Genomic DNA, 19,389 nt, shown 5'->3' on the forward strand with positions numbered 1-19,389 from the left:
TCAGTTTTTGTCCCGATGTGCTGGCAGTCCCTCAGTCACCTCTGCCCTCAAGTCCACGGCTCTGTCTCTACCAATAAATCGGGCCAGTGAGATACCTTGCTGATTCACTTTACTGCTCTGCACTTCGTGTCTGGTCTTTCTGATGTGGGTTTATCACCATTTCTATGGTGATCAGGTGGCTTCATTGATGGTGTCCCACCTTCAGTCTTCCAGGAGACAGCATGAAATCTCTTGGTCGTCTTTCCGTCATTTCCTTTCTCTTCCGAGGGGTTTCGTCGATTTCGGACCGGGTTGTTTTGTTTTGTCCTTTCTCTCTTGGTTTTTTCTGAACCAGCATCTCACACCGAATACTGTCGCTTCGTATCGCGCTGCATTTGTGGAACCACTCCAGCTTGTGTTCAAGGTGGATGCTATTTCTGCTCCATTTTGCAAGCTTTCACGTGCATTTTTTCAACACCAGGCTGCTCACGCGCTGTCTGAGCCTTCCTGATCTTTGGACCAGGTTCTTTCTTTTCTTTCATTTCCTCGTTTTGTGGTGGCCCCTTCGGTTGTTGATTGTTTTCAGAAGGCCTTATTTTTGTTGGCCAGGGAAAGGAGAGGAAGAAGCTTCATGCTCTCCTCCCGCGCCAGGGGTTCTGTTCCTTCGGTCCAGATGGCCGTTTTGTTTGGTTGCAGCGCTCTCCTCCTGTACTGGAGAAGAATGAGATGACAGGCTTCTAAAGGGATCTGGTGGAGGTGGGTACTTGGTTGGGCCGGGGGTGCATCACGTGTTGTGTCTGGTGGTGGCTTTACACCACTATCTGATTCGTACTGATTCTGCGACACTAGATGCTGTGTGGGTGGATCCGGTTTCCTGGGTTCCACGTACCCGGGCTTGTGTGTCTCAGGTTGTCCGTAGTGTCATGAAGTCCAGATAGCCTGTGGTCTACCCTAGTGCCCATGACGAGAGGAAGTACGCTGCACTCGCCATGGTTTTTGGGAACAGGTCTTGGGTTAACATTAGGGCATGGGGGTTTTGGAGATCGAACAGGGTCCTGGCTGCATGATATCGAGTGAACATTCTGGGCCCTTTCCAGCCTTGTGTGGCTTTAAAGCGTCTGTTGCGACCATCATTTTCTTCATCGACTTGAGCCTCGTGGTGCTGTCACCTCCCGGTTAAGTCCCTGTTTTTCCTTCTCTGTGAGTAGTTAGTTTCAAGGAGCCAGTGAGGCTCCCCCAGAAAACCAGTGTTGAATGTAATGAAACACCCTTTTCTGGGCAAAGCCCAGGAGGGTCCCTTCCTTCCTCTGGTCAGTGTTTTTTTACATCAGGCCTAGAACTGAAGTGGAGGGCAGTCAGCTCCCCTTTCACCATTATCAGGGATAGGGGGGGGGAGTTACGCTAACAAGCGGGAGTATTAGTTGCGGGCAGGGTTGCTATTTTCATTTATTAGCTTTGATTTGATTTTCTTTCAGCAGGAGTTTCTTTGCTCTTTCTGGCTGTAGATCATAATTTTAGTGGCTAGTTGTTTGTTTTGGCTCCCCTATCTTTCTGGGTGCCCACCCCAATTGACGGTGGAACATGACACATACTTTAAAGTACTGTAAAGTGCTCACACGCCATTGCTTCCTGTGCCTCTCTGAAGGAACCAGGTTTTGGCTCATTGCTCCCAGCAGGCATAGAACTCCTGTGGCTGATCAATCCAAACTAATATAGCACATATCAGTTCGGATAACTTCAGGGAGCTTCGGCGTTTCATTGCAGTCAACGCTGGTTTTTTGTTCAGTAAAATATGAGCCCTTTTTACTTTGAAAATTAGATTTCGAGGCTCTGGGCATGGAAAATACGCTAGAAGTGGTTAAATCTTTTACAGACAGGTTTTCTTGGTTGTTGCTCTTCAAATGACAGGTTGAAATTATAATTTCGCTCAATGAAATCAGCCCTAGAGCATGGAAAATATTAGGTATGAATGGTAACACACTTAATATGGATCCAGTCATGTTTTTAATGATTTTCATAAATAGGTGCAACATTATAAAAAATATTAAGAGGTCTTGTGAAAGTCATCGGGTATATTTAAAACCTAATTTATACTCGGTGAATTCAGCCCTTAGTGTGTTGCAAATATTAGGATATGAATGGTAACTATTAATATGCTCCAATCACAGTCTTGATGATTTGTGTAGATGTACTCAACATTACAAGAAACAGTTAGTCTTGGGAAAGTTAAGCCAGTCGTTATTGAAGATATTTAAAACCAAATTTTATAGTTAGCTTTTATTTTGAGTTGCCAAGGTTATCGTTTACTCGGGTATGGCCCTGCTACCCTTTGAAAATGTGTTTTGAGGATGGGAACTTGAGAAATAAGCTATATATGGTCAAATCTTTTTGCAGACGTGTTCATTTGGTAGTTATCTATTATATTATAGGTTGAAATGAAAATGTCACTAAGTAAAATCAGCCCACAGAGCATGGGAAATGCATCCTGGAGGCATTTCCTGTTGCAACGAATCCCTCACTGCCTTGAATTTGGGTTGGTCCCACACAGTTCGTTGAATCAAGGTTGTACTGTATAATATACAGTAATCAGTCAAGAAAGGAATGATTTTTCTTTATACTATAACATTTCAGTTCCCCAATAAGGGAAGATTCACTGTGTCTGTTGACCAGGATCATGAAACAGTCAGACAAAATCAAATTCTGGCATCAGTGTCACAAAACTTTCAAGTATCCTTACACAGTCACAACAGACACTAGCAAGTCACCAGTGATCACTTACTCCAGCCCAGAATGACCGACAGAAGTTCATTCATAAAACATAAACCAGTAAAGAGTCGTTACTTACAGTTCATTTACATGTGCAAAAGTTTACAATGATTGATAATAAGGGAAAGCATGTAACAAGACCCATAAAGACCCATAAAGCACTGAAATAACAGTATATGGTGTAAAGTTGAATGGACAAACCAAATCATATCACTATAGTAATCTGATGACACTATTTTAGCATCATGAATTTCAATGTAAAAATTCTGATCCATTAATGCCGATTTACCCGAGGGTCACAAACACTAGTGGCCTCGACGAGGACAAGAAATCTGTGGCTTGTTGAAAGTCCCCCTGCCCCCCCCCCCCCCATTCTCCAGGTGGATTTTAAAACCTAACACTGTTTTGGCATTTGCAGCTTTGGCAGGTAGGTGTTTCCATGGGATTATAACCCTGTTGGTTAAAAAACATCTCCTGTTCTCAGTCCTACACTGAGGTTTGTTGAGCTTGAAACCATTGCTCCTTGTTTGTTACATCTAACCTTTTGAAGACATTGTCAGGATCAACATACTCTGATGTGCTCAGTATTTTAAGTTTCAATGAGATCTGCCCTGTCGTGCCTGGTTTGCAGAGTTGTTAGCTCAGTGGCCTTCAAGCATTCCTGAGATGAGAGAGGATCTAGCTCTAGAATGTCTTTTATTGCCCAGTGTTGCATTTTCTCCGGAGCAGTTATGTCCTCCTGTAAGTGAGGTCTCCATGCCTGGATAAAGTAGTCCAAATTTGGGCACACCAGATATTTATACAGTTGAATCACTACCTTCTTTTCCTCAAAGTCAAAAGTATGCTTCATTATCCCGAGTATTTAGTTAGCTTTTCTGACAGCTGCTCCTACTTATTATGCAACTTTTAGCAAGTGGTGGATTTTGACTCCCAGGTCCTTTTCTTCATCAAACTGCTGTAATGTAATGACATTGATTTGGTAGTTGTGGCATGGGTTGTTATGCACTATATGCAAAGTCTTGTATTTGTCGATATTAAAAAGCATTTGCCAGTCTTCTGACTATTTGTAGAGTTCATGTAGATCTCTGTCTCATGTTATTCTTTTGTCTTGTAACATACGATTATGTTACATTGTTGGGTAGATTAGATAGACAGTGTTTAGTGGGTTTCATATTTATTTAGTAGTCTTGATTACAGCAGTCGGTTGTTGGCAGTGTTGTAGATGTTGAGACGGAGCTTGGAGCAGAGCAGAGAGCTGAGTGAGGCTGGAGTCGCTGAGCTCTCTGCGGGAGAGAGTGGCAGCTCGATAGGGAATTATGAGTGTCTAAACTCTATGGGGAACAAGAGCATTGTAGCTCGATGCGGTCGTTAAATGCTGTCTGCTCTGTGTCAAAGCTGTAGTGTCTTGGGATCGATTGGAACTGTATACACCGTGTGCTACATTCTTGAGGTTGAAGAGGTGTGAACTCCGAAGCATCTGTACTCTAGTTAACTGAATCACTGTGGAAATTATACTGATGCTTACTCGCTTCTTGACTTCTTATATTATTGGACTACACCTCAGCTTCCTCCAATAGGATGGAAAGAATGTTACCTGTAATTAGGGAAAGGCTTTGAGTAGTCAAAATTAGTGCTAATGAGTTTGTCATTAAGGTAATGAGAGATTGGAGCTCTATACTCGCTACTGGAGCGAGTATAATGTTTACTTGCTACAGTCTCTTCAATATCATTATCATAAATCTTTGTGTCATCTGCAAAATTTGATGATATAGTTTGTAATATTCTCATCTATGTCATTAATGTATATGACAAAAAGAGTTGGCCCCAAAATTGACTCCTGAGGTACCCCTATATCTCCAACCAGATTCGTTACCATTTAGCGCGACCTTTAGTTTTCTTTGTTTCAACCATTGTATTATCCATTCTAATATTTTACTATTTATTCCAAGGGCCTGTAAATTTCTTGCCAGTCTTTCATTTGGTACCTTATCAAAGGCTTTAGCAATATCCACGTATACTTCATCGACTGGAAAGCCTTTGAGTAGCTAGTGACTATTTCCAAAAATGTGAGCAGTAAGGCGGGATCTATTTTTAACAAAACCATGTTGTGTTGGTCGTAAAGGATTATTCACTAAAAGATGGTGAATGATTCCCTCCCTGAGAATTCTTTCCACGAGCTTGCAGATGTGTGACGTCAAGCTGATCAGCCGGTACTTTTCTGCTGTGCTCTTTCTGCCTTTTTTTGAAAATAGGGGTGACATTTGCATACAGTATTTCCATTCAAGGGGACTATTCCTTGGTCAAGAGATTTTGTGAAAAGTAATTTCAGTGGTAGGCATAGTTCGTCTGCCAGTTCTTTTATAAGTATTTTTCATATAAATAGGGATACACTCCTGGAAATACTCCTGGAATTGCGAGAATAATAATGTATGGCTAACTTTATGCCTTTAGTGTAGTCTCAAAGTCTTAGCTCTCCCAATAAGTGGGGCTGAATCAGAGGGGGACCATGCTGTGTGATCCAGCAGGATCACATGGCTTGTCCCTAGAACATCTTCCAGGGGAAACAAGATTTGTAGGCCTGGCCACCCACAACACAATGCTAAATAGAAAACACAATGATTTAAATATGAACTTCACTTTCCTGCACCCCCTCGCCTACCATGAAGCCCAAGAAAATATAATGTAAGCAGTTAAATGTAGGGAAATAGGGTAACACAAGTAACCATTAGAGTCTTAAATATCAACAGGGAGACCTTTGACAAGCTGCCAGCTTCCTGTCCTCGTCGAGGCCACTAGTTTGATAGCAACCCTTAGGTAAGCTCATACCATGGATTGAGATCTCTGCCATCTCTACCAAAGATCTAGTGGTGAATGCACTTAATCTTAACTTTGTGAAAGAGAAAACATGTGCTCTCCAAAATGTCATTACTGTATATAATGTCCCATATAGACTGATTTCCTACCACCAGGGTTGAGATATGCTGAACTCTGTTAATAATATTATCTGAATACTGGAACACTTGATATGTTTAACTGTGTCCAAGATTTGCTATATAATAAGTTATGCAAAACACTTTATCCCCTATCAGGGATCCCTAAATAGCAACACCACCCCTATGAATGCATATTGAAAACCAAGTTAAACACTGACTATAAATATTGCCAAGACATATGGACAGATGGACACCAATTATTAATCCAGAGATAAGATTTTACAGAGAAACCCTGATGGAAAACCTCAGCTTCTAAATTCCTGTACTTCTTCTTACAGCCATTAAGTATCATGACCAGACCACACACTAGAATGTGAAGGGACGACGACGTTTCGGTCCGTCCTGGACCATTCTCAAGTCGATAGGCAATCGACTTGAGAATGGTCCAGGACGGACCGAAACGTCGTCGGCCCTTCACCTTCTAGTCTGTGGTCTGGTCATCATACTTTAGCCACGTTATTGTGACTCATCGCCTGCATTAAGCATCAGTTCAGATGTGCTCTAATTACAAACATTTGTTGGTTTTACCCATACTAACCTCTTGCTCCTTTTTTGAGCAGTAACTGTACAATTTTATAATATCCCCGAGTAGCAGCTAAATGCAATGGTCTATCACCAACAGAGCCAGCAATATTAACATCCACTCCACGAGACAACAGATATTCTACTACCTGAAAAAAGAAAGAAAAATTACACAAGATATACTGATTAAACCATACAAATAAAGTATGGCAAAATATTTTGAAAATTAATCAGGACCTTAATTAATAGATGATTTTGATTACCTAAAGAAGCAATTTACTATTGTGATCTTTTCTTTGGCTACAACACCAGTACCATCTGGAGGTCTGCTCCATTTTTTCTTCTACTCGCTGCCCATACATTGAATTATATTTTTATTTTATTTAAGCTTTTCACATTTTCCTTACTCGTGTCTTTCTTTTGCTCCTTCCATTCTACTTTCTCTCTATTAAAATCCTTGAAGAAATCTTTGAAGCAAACCCCAAAAACTAAATTCTAGTGAACTGGACAAAATAAGTGTATGGAGCACCACTTGGCAAACGGAACAATGTGAATAAATGCCACGTTATGGAATAGCAGAAAACAGATCGCACACAAACTACAAATTATGTGATTTTTTTTTTTTAAATTTGATAAGAGAAAGATCTAAGGATGGTTCTAGATAGAAAACTGTCACCTGAGAACCACATAAAGAACACTGAAGAACCTATGCTACACTTTCCAATTTCAAAATTGCTTTTAAATATATGGATGGTGAAACACTAAAGAAATTGTTCACAACCTTTGTGAGGCCAAAGTTGGAATATTCAGCAGTTGTATGGTGCCCATATCTTAAGAGGCACATCAACAAACTGGCAAAGGTGCAAAGGCATACAATTAAATGGATTCCAGAACTGAAAGATAAGAGCTACAAGGAGAGGTTAGAGGCATTAAATATGCCAAAACTAGACGACAGAATAAAAAGAGGCAATACTATCATTACGTACAAAATAGTAATGGGAATCAACAAAATTGATAAAGAAGAATTCTTGAGACCTGGAACTTCAAGAACAAGAAGTCACAGATTTAAGCTAACTAAATAAAGCAGCCATAAAATATCAGAAAATTCGCTTCCACAGAGTGGTAAACGGCTGGAACAAGAGAGAAAGTACTGGAGGCCAAAACTATCAGCAGTTTCAAAGTGTTATACAACAGAGTGCTGGGAAGATTGGCCACCAAGAGCACAAGTAATTACACTTAGATAATTACACTTAGATAATTACTGCCAATACATCAATACATCTTAAAATTACTGCCATAAACACTACCCAAGGAACCCCATCACATACTACTTGCTGGCCAAGGCCACTCTCTGTTTAGAATCTCTGTGAGCTAATATCTCCATCAAGACTGGAAGATCCTGCCACTTCCTCAAAATTTTGCTAAAGTCACCTCTCTACATTACAAGGAAATTAAAAAATTAAAGAAAACAAGATATCAAAGATTTTAAGATATAAATTTTTGCCGTACAACTTAAGATAATTCAAATAATAATTCCTTGTGTCAGGGGACAGGGAGTCAGTGTGTAATTCATACACATTAGGCTTGTATCGAGGTCTACCCCCCCCTCCCCCAAGGTCGAATTACTAACTCCGCCCAGGATGCAACCTCACAAGCTGATTAACTCCTGAGCTGTACCTACTTACTACTAGATAAACAGTGGCATTAGGTGAAAGGAAATGTGACCAACCATTTGTCGCACCCGGGATTCGAACCTAGAATTCTCGACTGTGCGTCGAGAACGAACCCGACTGTACTACCTGGACCCTTATGTCCCGGTAGTACAGTCAAGCAAGCAAATGTCGCTGCTTGCTAGTGATTACCTAAAGAAGCAATTTACTATTGTGATCTTTTCTTTGGCTACAACACCAGTACCATTTGGAGGTCTGCTCCATTTTTTAAAATAAATAAATATAAATAAAATTTTTATTCAGGTAAGGTACACACATACAAGAGATTTTCCAAAATTTGATCGATTTATAGATAAAGCTAATATATACAATGCCTAAAGCCACTATTACGCAAAGCGTTTCGGGCAGATTTTCTTCTACTCGTTGCCCGTACATTGAATTATATTTTTATTTTATATGGCTGAACATGCTATGAAATTTACAGTACATGAAATAAAGTTTTGAAAAGATAAAAATGTCTTACAGATTCATTTCCAAAGAGGCAGGCAATATGAAGCGGGGAAAATGACACAGCATCCCGAGCCTCTATATTAGCACCCCGCTGAGCCAAAGCTTGGGTGACTTCAAGGTGACCAGCCAGACATGATATATGAAGGGCAGTCACACTTCCTACACCAGTGTGGTCCAAGTGATTACATTTTTCAAGGAAAAGGCGAACTAAATCCACATCACCCTGCAAATATATATAATTATTCAATATTGTACAAAAAATGCATAAATACTTTATAATGTCTTGATAAACTGACTCTTGTCTTCAAAATTTACTCATAATAATCATAGCTTAATTCTTTAAAAACAAACCAAGAAAGCAGTTTTTTATTATCAGTGAACCATAGGCACATACAAAATGCACTGTACTATACAGTAACTTGATAATATATAAAACAATTGGAAAAGGATTAATTAGGAAAAGAACCAGCATTGAAAGTAATGAAACACCATTTTCTGGGCGAGCACCGGAGGCTCCCCGGAGCTTACCGGGCTGATATGAGTCAATTGCAGTTCTTAAGTACTGGTGACCACGAGCCAGAACCTGGCCCCCTCAGAAAGGTACGAGAAGCAATAGCCTATAGAAATCCTCGTGTATTTGGAAGCATTTCAAGCAGACCCAGAAAAGTAGGAGTAACAAAAACCCCACATGGTAAAAAAATTAATTGCTACCGAAGACCGAACAGAGAAACAGAACTCCCTAAATTTTAAAACAAGCAAACGTCACACCCCACTGTCATGCCACTCGTCCTTGCAGCCCCCCCGGAAGGGGGGGCACCAGGAGGGGGAAGAGTGGACCCTGGGAGTGGGGGGGGGGAAAGAGGGTCCCAGACTCTCCACGCCGGCTGCTCCACCATTCAGTTCCGAGGCTGAGTTTCATAAACAATGCGAAAAACACTGACCATTGGGAGGGAGGGTGCCGGAGAGCCTCTGGGGCTCATCCAGAAAATGGTGTTTCATTACAATCAACGCTGGTTTTCTGTGGGGAGCCTCTATGGCTTTCCAGAGCTACCTAACCAAAGAAACAAGAGGGACTTGCCCAGGAGGCGGCTGCCACTCGCTCCTCAACTCGAAGTCGAGATAACTGACTGTAACCACCGACTCAAAGCAACACACGCCCGATGGAGGACAACGAACGTTGACCAGGTAACGGGCGGCGAGGGCCCTGTTTTACCTCCAAAACCCTCATGCCCAAATGTCAGCCCAAGACATGTTACCAAAGACGGCAGTCAAAGCAGCAAATTTACAAACGTCATGGGCAGGAGGATAGACCACAGGCTGGCTGGACCGAATAACCCTATGGACAACCTGGAAAACCCAAGCCTTGGAACAGGGAACGAGGGAGACTGGGTCAACCCAAAGCACATCCCTGGCCACAAAGGCTGTGGTACGCAGGTAATGGCGAAGAACCGCATCTGGACACAACACGTGATGCACCCCTGGCCTGACCAACCAAGCATCAACGATCCAAGGGCCCCTTCCAGAAAGCTGCCGACTCTGTCTTAGCCAGAAAAAAAGAAAGCTGCAACCGAACAAACCTACCACTAGGAACAAATGAGCAGAAAGCCCTGCACTGGAGGACAGCATGAACTCCCTGCCCTGACCCCCAGAGGCCAATGCCAACAGAAAGGAGCCTTAGAAAAACAATCCTTAACCAAAGAGGCCACCACAAACCTTTGGGAAGAGAGAAAAACAAGCACCCAGTCCAAGGACCAGGATGGCTCAGATGGCACATGAGCAGGCCAGAGGTCAAAGCATGAGAAAGCTTGCGGAATGGAGTAGAAGTAACTTCCACCCCGAACTCAAGCTAAAGTGGCTCTGCCAGCATTGCATGCTACGAGGTTACAGTATTCAAATGACGGTCCTCAAATAGCCAAGAAAGGACAAAACAACCTAATCTGAAATAGGCAACAACCTGCGAATGGAGAGAAAATGGCAAAAAGAATACCAGGAAACTTCATACTGTTGCCAAGACAAAGTTCGCAGGTGGGACACCACCAACAAAGCCACCTGATTACCATACAAATGGTGATATACCCACATCAAAAATACCAGATGCGAAGAGCGGAGGAGTAAATCGAACCAGCCACATACCAGACCAGTCCAATCTGCTGAAAAACAGAGCCATAGAAAACGCCTTGGGGTTTGGACACCGAGCAAGCAGCGTCTGAAAACAAGGCTGGGCCAGCCACCAAATGGCCAACAGAACTACTCTCCCCTGGTAAGTCTCCAACTGAGCCAGAACCCGAAGTCACAGCTGGACCAGGGGAAAGAGGTATGGGTAACTCCACCTCGACCAGTCCCACCAAAAAGTGTCCACCGCGACGGCTTAACAATTGGGGAAAGGCGCCACATACACGGGAAGATACCAGGATCACGCCAATGCGAAGAGGTCCACATTAGGGAGTCCGTACGTCTGACAGAGCCAACTGAAGAAGTCGGCGTCGACCGTCCATTCCGGAGATAGGGGAATGAACTAAGAGAGGCCGTCTGCCAGGATGTTGGACGCCCCCCGGACATGAACTGCACAGAGAGCTAAACCCTGAGAATCCAGCAGACGAGTCACTCAAAGCGACCAGCCCCAAAGAGGCAAGCACCAAAGAGAACCCCCGCAGTTCAGGCAAGGAACCACCAGAGTACAGTCCGAATAGAGCCTGATGGTTGAGCCCCTAGCGACCCGGACACTCTGAAGGGATAGCCAAACCTTCAGAGGGTGAACTCCCGCACCGTGCTGTGAGCCCGACGGAAGGACGGAGTCCAATGCCCCTGGCCTGCCTGATGAGCACTGGTCACAAAGCCCCAGCCGAGAGACGAGGCATCTGTGAACACATCGAGGGGCTCGGATAGGTGCCACGGCTCTGAACCCCCAAAAAAACGAAGAGGAAGCCGGTGACCCAGCAACTGACACAAGGCCCCCAGAGGCTGAACCCAGCTATCGCAAGAGCAGCGGAAGGGACGTCCCCGAAGGAACCAGAACAGCCTCTGAAGCCAAACTCGACCCGGCGAGTGAACTAGCACGGCGAAGTTCAGACTCCTGCACAGCTGTTCAAGCAACCGCCGAGTGACCCTGGAGCCCCCCATAAACAGCTGAAGGTGGGACTTCAGTCGCACCAATGCCTCCAGAGGGAGACAAGGAAGCAGTCTGAGAGTCCCACACAAGACCCAGCCAAGTCTGAAACGTCATGGGCAGGAGGGACCAGATGAGACTTCCTCCAGTTCACCAGGAACCTGAACCTGGTGAGCTGGGGAAAGAACCACACCCCTGGCAAGCAGCCATGCAGACCAGCTGGGAACCCACACCAGCCAGTCGTCGAGGTAGGCCAAAACCAGAATTCCTTACAGATGCAGACGGGTCACCATGACCCAGGTGAGACGCATGAATACATGGGATGCAAGATTCAGGCCAAATGGAAGGCATTGAAAGCAATAAGCATGCTGTCCCAACACAAAATCTAACCAGTCCCTGACCCCCAAATGAATCGGGACGTGACCATACGCATCCCAGAGGTCCAGAGACATCATCCAAGTCCGGCTCCAAGAGAAGCCAGACCTGGGACAGAGCGATGATCTGAAAGAAGGGGCAAACAATCCAGGGGTTCAGGTGGGATAAGTCCAGAATGAACCTCAGATCCGCACAGTCCCATTTCGAGACTGGAAACAGGCGGGAAACCTATCTGAAGGATGTCAACGTTTCGGCCACGCGAAAGCGAACCCACTTCAAGATGACCCAATGGAGCGTAGGGGAAGAGGCCTGCCCCGCTAGCTCCAAATCCCCCGGAGGATGAGGAGCCACCCAACATTACCACAGGCCAGAAGAGACGACCTGAAACACCCACAAAGCATGGGACCAGGCGTTAGCAAACAGTGCAAGCCTTACCCCCATCGCCCCATTGACGAGACGACCCATGAAAGGGCCAATGCCCTTCACAAGCAGAGCGATCATTGCACAAACCAGATGTCGCCGGCTCCGAAGGCAGAGTCGGCACCATAACTGGCATCACTGGCCTACCATGACCGGAGGAACCCCGAACCCCTGCACGATCCTTCTGGGAAGAACTACCACATCCACCCTGGAGAACCAACAAGTCCAACATTAGCCGAGAACTTAAGGTGGAGCAGCCAGCGTGGGAAGGCCAGGGAAAAGGGGCTGTGCGGAAGAGCAGCGCGACAGCGGGGTGACGTTTGCGTGTTTGCTTGTCTTAAAATTTGGGGAGTTCTGTTTCTCTGTTCGGTTTTCAGTAGCAATTAATTTTTTTGTTACCATGTAGGGTTGGTGGTGTTACGCCTACCTGTCTGGGTGTCAAACCCCGGTCGATGGCAGACATGGAATGCTTCCAAATACATGGGGGTTTCCATAGGCCATTGCTCCTCATACCTTTCTGAGGGGGGGCCAGGTTCTGGCTTGTAGTCCCCGGTAGGTAAGAACTCCAATCGGCTGATGCTACAGTCTAATACATGCATATCAGCCTGGTAAGCTCCATGGAGCCGTAGGGGCTCCCCACAGAAAAGAAGTTAAAAGTGGTGCTAGTGTTCTTTGATTGGAACTGTTACTCTAAGATTCCTTAAAATTAAATTGAAAAGTATGAAATTGTGGTCGGAAACATGTGGAGACACACTTCGGGTGTGTTCGAACACACTGCCCCTGGAACATCCAGACATTGACCGAGTTAGGGAATGGAAATGGCTGCTACAATAAAAGCTCAAACTTGGAAGAACAAGATAGAGGCTTGCCAAAGTGTTTTATCTAACCCTACTGTGTGTGTAATTACCCAAGTGTAATTACCTAAGTTTAGTTACAGGATGAGAGCTACGCTCGTGGTGTCCCGTCTACCCATATGTACTCACCTAGTTGTACTCGCCTAGTTGTGCTTTGGCTCTTTGGTCCTGCCTCTCTACCGTCAATCAACAGGTGTACAGGTTCCCGAGCCTACTGGGCTCTATCATATCTACACTTCAAACTGAAAACACTGTGTGTGTGTCTGAGAGGAAGATCGATATGGGTTGTCAGATTGATAATTGTGAACTATGGTGGTACAATCATATAGAATGAATGGACAATGATAGTGAAAAAAACTGCTGACTGGTTTCAGGGTAAGAAATGAGGAAGATACACAGGTGAGCAAGTGTGTGTTAAACTATCCACTTCATGCGAACACTGCATGAAGAGCGACAGTCAGCACAACTACACTAAGTGTAAGCACTTTGTCAAAAGCAAATGAGTCAGATTATTTTGTATTAATTCAAGTGAAGTGCCTCACACAAAGTTCATATAAAAAGCATGAAATACTGGTACACGTGTATTACAAGACTGGGACAGTACAGTACTAGTCCATCATTATGTTACAAGCTGTGGATGATACTATCAAATAATTATAAACCAATATTTTCCTGTAATATTTTCTATCCTTCCCTAGCAGATGTTTATCCAACCTTGAAAGTGATGTTACGAGAATGTAGTGATGTTAAGTCCCAGAGGAACATAAAGACTCTGGTTTGGGAGGCACCCAAGGTGCCTTAGCTCAGAAATATAGTAATTTATACTAACTTCAAATGTATAAATGAATATCTACATAAATGAAATATAAAAGCTAGTATTCTAACTATAAACACCATCAAGCTTTGTTAGATTATACACACCATTCAAACATCCTTGAGAACATTATGATGAAATCACTCCAAGCAGGCAGGAAAGGTTATCACTCCAAACACTATGTTAACCTTGTAAGATGCCAAATGAAGAGGCGAGAACCCATTTCTACTGATAATAGCAGGATCAGCTCCCTTTTGGAGTAGGAGGCGAATCTGATCCCTAATTTCCTTATTTGTTTGAGTTTTGGGGAGCTGTTTACATTTTTCAATGTCACTTTTAATTTCCTGGTTGGCATCTTGAGTTCCATCCTGCCTGTTACTTTTGTGACGTGAGGGTTTGACAAGTTGGAGGAAGCAAGGGGCCTCGGAACCAGTCTCACTTCCATCTGCTGCTTCATCTTCCTTCTCTTTTGCCTTATCATTTCTCACACTTACATTTGACAAGCAGCAGAGATGCTTCAGACTCAAGCCATTATCTAGCCTCTCACCATAAGCTTCAGAATTCAGAAGATTTACCAAATGATCTGATGTTCCATTGCTAAGAGAGAAAAATACATTTTAATTAGAGAGTAACAATAACTGTATAGCAAAAAATATATATGGTTCAATGCTTCCAAGGGTCTTTTTCTTAGTCTTTTACTCCAGTAAATCCCATTGTACAACATTTTAATAAAAAATGTAAGGTTTCCAGGACAAATTAGAAAAGTGCAATGCCCATCGTATTTATCAATACTTAATTCAAGTAATGAAGAGAAATAGAGGGGCCAGGAATGATGGAATCATTCAAGTTAAGAATTAGAAAGCCCCAAACACTTTTAGTTTTATTACAAGAGGAGGCACCCGACCCCCATACAGGCAACGGTACACAGGGCTTAAAATACCCATACACAAACATGATTGGTGAAGAGCTTCGAACCATCCAGATAGGTTGAGTTGCTGACCTGTTGAGAGAGGTGGAGATTCAAGTAGGGAAGAGAACTGGAACAATGGGCAAGAAGGGATCAACTGGACACATGAAAGGAAACAAGTGAGGTTACCTTGAGGTGCTTCCGGGGCTTAGCGTCCCCGCGGCCCGGTCGTCGATCGGTTCCCGGTTCACGTCGTCGTGAACCCAGTCAATCAGGTTAACGACAGCACTGGATGGGTGACCCCAACATATAACCTTGCCCTTGACTAGAGGCACCTTGACAAACTAGACAGGCATCCAGTCACTCATACTGGCATGCTTTACACAATGCATTTAGTAGACCAATCAAATTGCATAAATTATTATTGACCATTATTTTAAGTATAATTTTTAATAATTTATCAATACTGTATACAGTACAGTAGTTATAAATGTATACTATGAACATTTACCCAGTACAGTATTAATAAACAATTTATTATTATAAAAAATATTGACTTATATACCATAAAACCCTTCTGATTTCTGAGAGGTCTTCAATGTCTTCCACATGTAAATCTTCCTGAAGACTTTCTTCTAAAAGAGCATAGTTTTCCAAAAAATTTCTAAGAAGTTCTTGGGAGCATGAAGATTTAGGTCGGGATTTATAATTCCCCATAGCTATGGTGATAACTGAAAATAAAATAAAGATAAAGAAACATTAAGAGAAAAAAACTCCTACAATTTTATGACATTTTGTACATCCATCTTTCATATTAATAATTATGAAAAATAGAAAAGCCTTATCCATCAAAATCTGTTGATGTCTGATATTTTATGGCAGAATTTTCTCACTAAGAAAACAAATGTGCTGATCCGTGATCTATTAATGTAAACTCTGAAAGTATTCAAACTGAAGATTAGAATATCCATTAACATCAATACTCTGACTATTGAAGTGGCAACAAGAGTACTGTACTCCGAAGCACACGAATCCTACAGATGGCTCCAAGTGATAATTCTCACTGACTATTGTTAATATTATACTACCACCGTAACTCAGTTCGGTTCCTGAACCCAACAGCATATGTGTCTCGTACTGTAAATATTGCAATCTGAAACACACACACACACCTGCTGATATACCAAAAATATATTTTACAATTAGTTCATCACTGTTACAGCTTGCTTAACTAAATGAAACCCTTATGTGCCTCTGTAGTCCTCCCAACACGACCCACAGGATGCCCATGGGCTATGTATGAAATGCTGGGCATCTAATTGATTTTAAACTTTTCTTATTTATTGATGTAGGAAGCTTTATTAGGTTCATTTTCACATGCTGAAGATTATACTATTTGGAATGTATAATAATACCTGTAATAATAATAATAATAAAAATAATAATAATAATAAATAATAATAATGATAATCATAATAATTTAAAAAAAAAAAGTACATACAGTACATACATGAACAAATCCACAAGGGCCGTGATGAGGGTTCGAACGTACGTCAGGGATAATCCCAGATGAGCATTAGTTGATCCCAGACACGACACGAACCTACGTCATCCCAGACATAAGTTCAAACCCTCATCATGACCCTTGTGGATTTGTTCATTTGATGTATCACGATATTGTGATTTCTGTATGAGTACATAGGATACAAGAAGAATGTAGGATTTATAGGTACAGCAACTACTGTGCCTAAAGCCACTAACACGCACATTGCACAGCGTTTTGGGCATAATGTAGAAAAAATTTGAAAACTAAAAAACTTAAAACTAATCAAGATAAAAAAATAATGAATTGTAGACAAAATGAGTCGTCTGACTGCTTAAATAACAAAGAAAAATACCTGAAATTTGACAATTTAATTTACATATTTGATATAAAGAATGACTAAATGTTGTGAAATATATGGCAGCTTTAAACTAAATCTAGTGAAAAGTTGAAATGCCATAAGAAAAAATAAAGACAGCCTACTGTCAGCACTTAAAACCCAAAACCTAGTGGCACTCGCATTCATTCTGGTAATTTCCTAAAATAAAGATACAATACAGGGATAGAGATCATTTTGTAACCAACATGGTTCGCCAAAGAATGTTAAAACTTACCTAAACTAACCCAATGCAACGAAACCTAACCCAACCCAGCTCAACCAAACCTGTCCCAGCCTAACCTAAAGACATATTTTGAAGCAAGCATATTAACTAGTAATATCATTGCTCCATATTATTGTCTCAGACCCTGTTGGAATATAACCAGTCTGTCAATCAGGTTTGACCTTTGACCTAAAGACCTTTGGTTTAATAAGTTATTAAGATGTTTTCAACAATATTACTGGGGCGTTCACCGATTCCAACATAGGCGACCCTTTTGGAAATGCAACACATGGGTTGACCTGATTGATATATGGGTCAGATTCCATTAAGGTTCGGAACATTATCATTAGCTAATATACAGATAATGAGAAGGGTCTGTTAATTCTACATAACCTATCTCTAAGTGTTCCAGATTCCTTGAAGTTATACAGTCCTCCATTGTGACTTTAGCAGTCCCCCATGGTGTAGTGGTAAAACACATACAGTAGTACATAATAAATTCAAATTTTTATTCAGGTAAAAGTACATACATGGAGGATGAGTTACAAATAAAGTTGGATTTACGGATGGAGCTAGTACATACAATACCTAAAGCCATTAATACGCATAGCATTTCGGGCAAGGTGAGGTGGGGGGAAAAAACCCACTTAGACCAAAACTTAATAGTAATCGAGATTAAAGTATAAATTGTATTGAAAAAAAGAAATAAAGAATAAAAAAGGGGGGATGGGGACATGGCAGAAATCAGCAATTGTACAAGTTGGTCAACAAACAGCATTGTTTAAAATAGCAAGACATGGGTTGACATTTAGGGGGTAAGGTAAGTTATATGGAGTTAATTAGGTAGAGCTTAGTTTTACTCCTAAACTGGTTGAGAGAGGTACAGCCTTTGACATGATTGGGAAGGTCATTCCACATTCTGGGTCCCTTGATTTGTAGAGCATTTCTAGTTTGGTTAAGTCTAGGTTAAGTCTTTGGTTAAGTCTAATTTCTAGTTTGGTTGGTTGGTTTGGTTAAGGCGCACTCTTGGAATATCAAATAGGTATTTGTTTCTGGTGTGGTACCCATGGGTTCTGTTACAACCTTCTAGGAAACTTTTAGGGTCAGGATTGACATTACAGTTCAAAGTTTTAAATATATGGAGTACACATGAGGGGATGTGCAGTGACTTAATATCAAACATATTCAAAGATTTGAGTAAGAAAATACATAATTTTATATAATATGCATAATAAAAGTACATTAAGTACGTGAAAAGTACATTAATACATGACCTATACTACTATAATCAGTCACCAGTCACCTCTTAGTCTCCCTGGCCCCTCGCCTCTAATATATACTGAGCAAAACGTCACCATTTTGAAGTTAAATAAGCACCCCCAATACCACAAAATAGGTCAAACAGGTATAATAACACAGCGTTATGCCTGGTATAATAACCTGGTATAATAACACTGGTATAATAACACAATACATTTCAGTACCTCGCCAACACCCCCATTCACACACTGGCTAAGTACCTTACTATGTAACAGCTGTCGCCTGTAACCCACCAAAGAGCCGTGGGCGTGGGCGTGGGCGTCAGGGCTGACACCCGCCCACCTTGCCACTCTCCACCTTCCAAAATAAACAAGAAAGAATGTAATTGTACCGTACCGTTTTGGACTCACTCAACATGGGTTAACCCATGTATAAGGAGTTCCCAACATAATAATAATCAAATTCAAATTAAAAACTTTGTGCAAAAAAAATGAATTATAATAATAATTATATTCATAAGAATGTGCTTACAGACAACATAACCTTATAATAAGGTTATTATAGAATACCTTATAATAATTATAAAAATATCACTATTATAAGGAGAGTTTGTACAGACGTTACACATAAACCAACTACATCTAGATTCACCATTAAACAAATTATTTTTATGTCACAAGAAAGATAGAAATATGAGCTATATTTGAGAACCTTTACAATGAAAATATAAGAGCAGCCGAAAATATATGTATTTATAAGTTTCTTGGGTCATTACACATAAATTAGCTAATGGCAGAATTCTTGGTCATTTTGGTGGTTGGCAGAGCACAGGAGCCATCGCTTCCCGGCGCCGGCGGGGAACTTGCTATGTTTTTTTTTTTTTTTGAGGTATGTATGGTCGATTCGTACCCGAGACGATTCGACGAAGCTCGTTTTCTGTTCGTTAAAATGGTCAATCCGTCCTCGACTCAAGTCCATTACATTCAGCGGTCAACCCCACAGACGCATTCATAAATTTTAACATGCTGTTCATTCAAAACGAGAATTTTCTCAAGTATAAATTATTAT

At 41.8% G+C, this 19,389-nt stretch overlaps 1 protein-coding gene across 3 annotated transcripts in view; it reads right to left on the minus strand.

Annotated features, from left to right (window-relative positions):
* Nucleotides 1-19,146, minus strand: part of LOC123746606 (serine/threonine-protein kinase TNNI3K) — a 59,846-nt gene extending 40,700 nt beyond the window's left edge. Inside the window, exons 1-6 of one of the 3 annotated variants that reach the window (XM_045728248.2) lie at nt 19,097-19,146; nt 18,582-18,678; nt 15,482-15,647; nt 14,198-14,606; nt 8,454-8,663; nt 6,277-6,409 (exon numbers count right to left, since the gene is read on the minus strand). In XM_045728248.2, the coding sequence (XP_045584204.2) occupies nt 6,277-6,409; nt 8,454-8,663; nt 14,198-14,606; nt 15,482-15,633 (904 nt within the window). In that variant the 5' untranslated portion in view covers nt 15,634-15,647; nt 18,582-18,678; nt 19,097-19,146. Of the gene's footprint in view, nt 1-6,276; nt 6,410-8,453; nt 8,664-14,116; nt 14,607-15,481; nt 15,648-18,545; nt 18,679-19,096 lie in introns of those variants that run through there. The other 2 variants (XM_069318380.1, XM_045728254.2) reach the window with 2 other exon arrangements.
* Between the last annotated feature and the right edge of the window lie 243 nt (nt 19,147-19,389).

Source organism: Procambarus clarkii, chromosome 90 (genome assembly GCF_040958095.1).
Source record: "Procambarus clarkii isolate CNS0578487 chromosome 90, FALCON_Pclarkii_2.0, whole genome shotgun sequence".
Taxonomy (NCBI): domain Eukaryota; kingdom Metazoa; phylum Arthropoda; class Malacostraca; order Decapoda; family Cambaridae; genus Procambarus; species Procambarus clarkii.